At 39.2% G+C, this 6,325-nt stretch overlaps 1 protein-coding gene across 1 annotated transcript; it reads right to left on the minus strand.

Annotated features, from left to right (window-relative positions):
- Positions 1 to 3,811: 3,811 nt before the first annotated feature.
- On the minus strand, positions 3,812 to 5,883 carry LOC308165165 (piggyBac transposable element-derived protein 4-like). Its single transcript, XM_080539286.1, has 4 exons — positions 5,688 to 5,883; positions 5,457 to 5,541; positions 5,118 to 5,338; positions 3,812 to 4,957 (listed from the first exon to the last, which is right to left on the minus strand). Exons 1-4 carry the CDS (start codon positions 5,769 to 5,771, stop codon positions 4,688 to 4,690), a joined length of 660 nt encoding a protein of 219 aa, XP_080395412.1. The 5' UTR covers positions 5,772 to 5,883; the 3' UTR covers positions 3,812 to 4,687.
- Between the last annotated feature and the right edge of the window lie 442 nt (positions 5,884 to 6,325).

Raw genomic sequence — 6,325 nt, forward strand, 5'->3', positions numbered from 1 at the left:
GACTCTGAAAACGAAACGTTGATCACTTTTGAGCAAAAGGCTGCACACACGCAATTCAAGTTGCTCTGATTGTCATTTAGAGTTACATTATAGGAGCATTCAACAACAAGTCAAAATGTGCTCGAGAAAGGCAGAAAACAACACTTTGATATAACTTGAGAACGAATGCAAAAAACAGTCCACTCTCAGAACAGGCTGCTTGGACACTTTCAGAACAGCTCTGTTAATGACTGAAATCAGCTCTTTAAGAGATTGTCAAAAGAGACGCTGAAAACGAAACATTGATAACTTTTGAGCAAAAGGCTGCACACACGTAATTCAACATACTCTGATTGTCATTTAGAGTTACATTATAGGAGCATTCAACAACAAGTCAAAATGTGCTCGAGAAAGGCAGAAAACAACACTTTGATAGTTTGATATAACTTGAGAACGAATGCAAAAAACAGTCCACTCTAAGAACAGGCCGCTTGGACACTTTCAGAACAGCTCTGTTAATGACTGAAAACAGCTCTCGAAGAGATTGTCAAAAGAGACTCCGAAAACGAAACGTTGATCACTTTTGAGCAAAAGGCTGCACACACGCAATTCAAGTTGCTCTGATTGTCATTTAGAGTTACATTATAGGAGCATTCAACAACAAGTCAAAATGTGCTCGAGAAAGGCAGAAAACAACACTTTGATATAACTTGAGAACGAATGCAAAAAACAGTCCACTCTAAGTACAGGCTGCTTGGACACTTTCAGAACAGCTCTGTTAATGACTGAAATCAGCTCTTTAAGAGATTGTCAAAAGAGACTCTGAAAACGAAACATTGATAACTTTTGAGCAAAAGGCTGCACACACGTAATTCAACATACTCTGATTGTGATTTAGAGTTACATTAATAGGAGCATTCAACAACAAGTCAAAATGTGCTCCAGAAAGGCAGAAAACAACACTTTGATAGTTTGATATAACTTGAGAACGAATGCAAAAAACAGTCCACTCTAAGAACAGGCCGCTTGGACACTTTCAGAACAGCTCTGTTAATGACTGAAAACAGCTCTCGAAGAGATTGTCAAAAGAGACTCCGAAAACGAAACGTTGATCACTTTTGAGCAAAAGGCTGCACACACGCAATTCAAGTTGCTCTGATTGTCATTTAGAGTTACATTATAGGAGCATTCAGCAACAAGTCAAAATGTGCTCCAGAAAAGCAGAAAACAACACTGATAGAACTTGAGAACGAATGCAAAAAACAGTCCACTCTAAGAACAGGCCGCTTGGACACTTTCAGAACAGCTCTGTTAATGACTGAAATCAGCTCTTTAAGAGATTGTCAAAAGAGACTCTGAAAACGAAACGTTGATCACTTTTGAGCAAAAGGCTGCACACACGCAATTCAAGTTGCTCTGATTGTCATTTAGAGTTACATTATAGGAGCATTCAGCAACAAGTCAAAATGTGCTCCAGAAAAGCAGAAAACAACACTGATAGAACTTGAGAATGAATGCAAAAAACAGTCCACTCTCAGAACAGGCCGCTTGGACACTTTCAGAACAGCTCTGTTAATGACTGAAAACAGCTCTCGAAGAGATTGTCAAAAGAGACTCTGAAAACGAAACGTTGATCACTTTTGAGCAAAAGGCTGCACACACGCAATTCAAGTTGCTCTGATTGTCATTTAGAGTTACATTATAGGAGCATTCAACAACAAGTCAAAATGTGCTTGAGAAAGGCAGAAAACAACACTTTGATATAACTTGAGAACGAATGCAAAAAACAGTCCACTCTCAGAACAGGCTGCTTGGACACTTTCAGAACAGCTCTGTTAATGACTGAAATCAGCTCTTTAAGAGATTGTCAAAAGAGACTCTGAAAACGAAACATTGATAACTTTTGAGCAAAAGTCTGCACACACGTAATTCAACATACTCTGATTGTCATTTAGAGTTACAATAGGAGCATTCAACAACAAGTCAAAATGTGCTCCAGAAAGGCAGAAAACAACACTTTGATAGTTTGATATAACTTGAGAACGAATGCAAAAAACAGTCCACTCTAAGAACAGGCCGCTTGGACACTTTCAGAACAGCTCTGTTAATGACTGAAAACAGCTCTCGAAGAGATTGTCAAAAGAGACTCCGAAAACGAAACGTTGATCACTTTTGAGCAAAAGGCTGCACACACGCAATTCAAGTTGCTCTGATTGTCATTTAGAGTTACATTATAGGAGCATTCAGCAACAAGTCTAAATGTGCTCCAGAAAAGCAGAAAACAACACTGATAGAACTTGAGAACGAATGCAAAAAACAGTCCACTCTCAGAACAGGCCGCTTGGACACTTTCAGAACAGCTCTGTTAATGACTGAAAACAGCTCTCGAAGAGATTGTCAAAAGAGACTCTGAAAACGAAACGTTGATCACTTTTGAGCAAAAGGCTGCACATACGCAATTCAAGTTGCTCTGATTGTCATTTAGAGTTACATTATAGGAGCATTCAACAACAAGTCAAAATGTGCTCGAGAAAGGCAGAAAACAACACTTTGATATAACTTGAGAACGAATGCAAAAAACAGTCCACTCTCAGAACAGGCTGCTTGGACACTTTCAGAACAGCTCTGTTAATGACTGAAAACAGCTCTCGAAGAGATTGTCAAAAGAGACTCCGAAAATGAAACATTGATAACTTTTGAGCAAAAGGCTGCACACACGTAATTCAACATACTCTGATTGTCATTTAGAGTTACATTATAGGAGCATTCAACAACAAGTCAAAATGTGCTCCAGAAAGGCAGAAAACAACACTTTGATAGTTTGATATAACTTGAGAACGAATGCAAAAAACAGTCCACTCTAAGAACAGGCCGCTTGGACACTTTCAGAACAGCTCTGTTAATGACTGAAAACAGCTCTCGAAGAGATTGTCAAAAGAGACTCCGAAAACGAAACGTTGATCACTTTTGAGCAAAAGGCTGCACACACGCAATTCAAGTTGCTCTGATTGTCATTTAGAGTTACATTATAGGAGCATTCAGCAACAAGTCAAAATGTGCTCCAGAAAGGCAGAAAACAACACTTTGATAGTTTGATATAACTTGAGAACGAATGCAAAAAACAGTCCACTCTAAGAACAGGCCGCTTGGACACTTTCAGAACAGCTCTGTTAATGACTGAAAACAGCTCTCGAAGAGATTGTCAAAAGAGACTCCGAAAACGAAACGTTGATCACTTTTGAGCAAAAGGCTGCACACACGCAATTCAAGTTGCTCTGATTGTCATTTAGAGTTACATTATAGGAGCATTCAGCAACAAGTCAAAATGTGATCCAGAAAAGCAGAAAACAACACTGATAGAACTTGAGAACGAATGCAAAAAACAGTCCACTCTCAGAACAGGCCGCTTGGACACTTTCAGAACAGCTCTGTTAATGACTGAAATCAGCTCTCGAAGAGATTGTCAAAAGAGACTCTGAAAACGAAACGTTGATCACTTTTGAGCAAAAGGCTGCACACACGCAATTCAAGTTGCTCTGATTGTCATTTAGAGTTACATTATAGGAGCATTCAACAACAAGTCAAAATGTGCTCGAGAAAGGCAGAAAACAACACTTTGATAGTTTGATATAACTTGGGAACGAATGCAAAAAACAGTCCACTCTAAGAACAGGCCGCTTGGACCTAATTTTATATTTATATTTTCATATGTTCATATTCCGGAATATGGCATTCCGATACAAGAACATTTTTGGTGTTTTCATATTACATCACAGAGCCAAAAATGATATGACCATTTTAAAGAGAAGAGCTAGTACTTTTAAATGGTATCAATGTTTATTTTATTATTTGAGAATAACTATCCTTTATCCAGCAGATTTCACACAGCAATCTTTACAAAAATCTTCTCCGGCTGCCATACTCCATCAGAAAACTGCATTTTAAACCATTTTACTTACAAGCTTGAAGGAAAGTTAGAGGGTATGAGGCATGCACAATTCTGTTGGCAATTCAGAATAGAAGACAGGTTAGAAATATCTTATATTGTTCAAGAGTAATGACCATTCTAGTGATTAGTGACATGGAGGAAAAAGAAAATCGGAATTGGGTTTTATAGGTTTTTAGTCAAGAATAAAAGTATTTTGTAATGTTTTGGCTGTAAAAATGTCAGATAATGTCCTGTGAGTAAATGCCTTTGCTCCTTTTGTCAGGATTACTTCAGCTTTCAATATCTGACATTACTGAAATGTTTTGAGGGAAGAAAAACACAAAAACGGAATTGATTTTAGAGGGTTTTTAGTTAAATTAAATTGACTATATACAAATAATTAAGAACAGACTATATACAAATAATTTAGAACAGACTATATACAAATAATTAAGAACAGACTATATACAAATGATTTAGAACAGACTATATACAAATAATTAAGAACAGACTATATACAAATAATTTAGAACAGACTATATACAAATAATTAAGAACAGACTATATACAAATGATTTAGAACAGACTATTATACAAATAATTAAGAACAGACTATATACACAAGCTATGCCTCACAAGCAAGATCCAGGTGTTAGTCAACAAAAACAAAGGCCCAGGCCTAAAAGAGAGTGAGATGGAGAGCTCTGGTGGACGCCCTATGCCCCTCAACGGGGTGAAGAGGACTAACTAACTAACTATATACAGACAGGCCTACTGTACTCAGTCGTGGTACAGAGTGAAACAGTTCCTGTCGAGTTGAAGGCAGAGGCCCACACCACACTCTCTACATCTCCAAGGAGTGTTTCTTTTGCACAGAGTGCACCTCTTTCTCCCCAGGGTGGCTCTCACGGTCTTGCCCTTCCCCTGACCGTCGCTCACAGGGACAGGGAAATGGCCCTGGCTGGGGATCCTCTTCGTCCTGCCATGCAGTGGCACTCCCAGGAGCTGGGCAGTCAGCTGCTCCTGGAAGTCCTGGCGTGTCATGTGTCCCTGAAACAAAATCAGAATCAGATTTACTCTTGCCGGGGGTTTTCACACATACATGTAATTTGCTTTGGAATGTTGGTGCATAACAATAAGTAGACAAGCATACAAAAGGTGCAAGGACAAGACAGGACAGTGCAAAATACAGAAGAGTACAATTACATACCTCCTGCTTGCTTTTACATAGCTCCTTGTGGACTATGTAGCTGTTTGTCATACTAATGTCCACAAAGTGCTGGAACACAGTAATAGGCCACCGCCTGGTTTTGCGGTGGACAGAGTTTGTCCCCAGCATCTGGTCAGATGTATCAACACCCCCCATGTACTTATTATACTCCCCGACAGCTGTGGGCCTGGGGATGGGGACCCTCTCATTTTGTCCATCAGCTAGATAGATAGGAGAAAAGGAGGGTGCACATTGTCACAATGGTAATTCAATGTGTTTTGCTCCTGTCATGTATTCATCAACTGACAAAAAGGTTACATTACAGCATTATGTCAATACCTGTCTTCTGCCAGCGCAGTACCGTCTCGCCAGTGTAGACTGGATGGACATTGGTGCACATGGACACCTCTCTCGTGTCCATCCACTTTAGTAAAGTAATGTAGATAATATAACATAAGATTATAGCTTGAGTCTCATTCATCCCGAAGGAAAATATTATGCGAGTTACCCAAAAAGTTAGGCTACAAATGTGTTAGGCTACAACGAACAAACAAACAAAAAAAAACTCACTCTGACGAAATCACGTCCCCGTTCGCTGTCGTCCTGGATAAATCGAGATGGAGGTTTTGACACCCTCAATGATTTCCGAGACATTTTTAATAATAATAATAGTACTTGTTTACCCTCGAGAGATAGCAAAGACTATTTCATCGTTTCCAAAGCTTCAGAATAGGTTAGGGAACAATTTTTACGATAGAAAACTTTTTGTAAAACCTCCTCCATTTTGTAAAACGCCTCCTCCGCCTTCACTGTTGTGTATGGACTCTGAGAATGTCGTCACGTCACATTTTACCGTAATACCCTATATGTTGGTTGAAGTGCAACATCTCAGCTTTCAGGGACAGTTGGAATTTTTTCGATTGCACAAACCGTTTAGAAATTACGGTAATTTCAATGTTGTGTGCGGATTTGTGCCGGCGGCGGCACATTTCGGTGCAGAAGGGTTAATGACTGAAAACAGCTCTCGAAGAGATTGTCAAAAGAGACTCCGAAAACGAAACGTTGATCACTTTTGAGCAAAAGGCTGCACACACGCAATTCAAGTTGCTCTGATTGTCATTTAGAGTTACATTATAGGAGCATTCAGCAACAAGTCAAAATGTGCTCCAGAAAAGCAGAAAACAACACTGATAGAACTTGAGAACGAA

Source organism: Nansenia antarctica (genome assembly GCF_963989245.1).
Source record: "Nansenia antarctica genome assembly, chromosome: 9".
NCBI lineage: Eukaryota > Metazoa > Chordata > Actinopteri > Argentiniformes > Microstomatidae > Nansenia > Nansenia antarctica.

What these genes read in the sequence shown, in the direction of transcription:
- LOC308165165 (XM_080539286.1), bottom strand. Translation starts at nt 5,771, where the DNA reads ATGTCTCGGAAATCATTGAGGGTGTCAAAACCTCCATCTCGATTTATC. An exon ending in GGGGACGTGATTTCGTCAGA is followed by an intron (nt 5,542 to 5,687) that starts GTGAGTTTTTTT and finishes ACTTTACTAAAG; the next exon opens with TGGATGGACACGAGAGAGGT. An exon ending in ACTGCGCTGGCAGAAGACAG is followed by an intron (nt 5,339 to 5,456) that starts GTATTGACATAA and finishes CTATCTATCTAG; the next exon opens with CTGATGGACAAAATGAGAGG.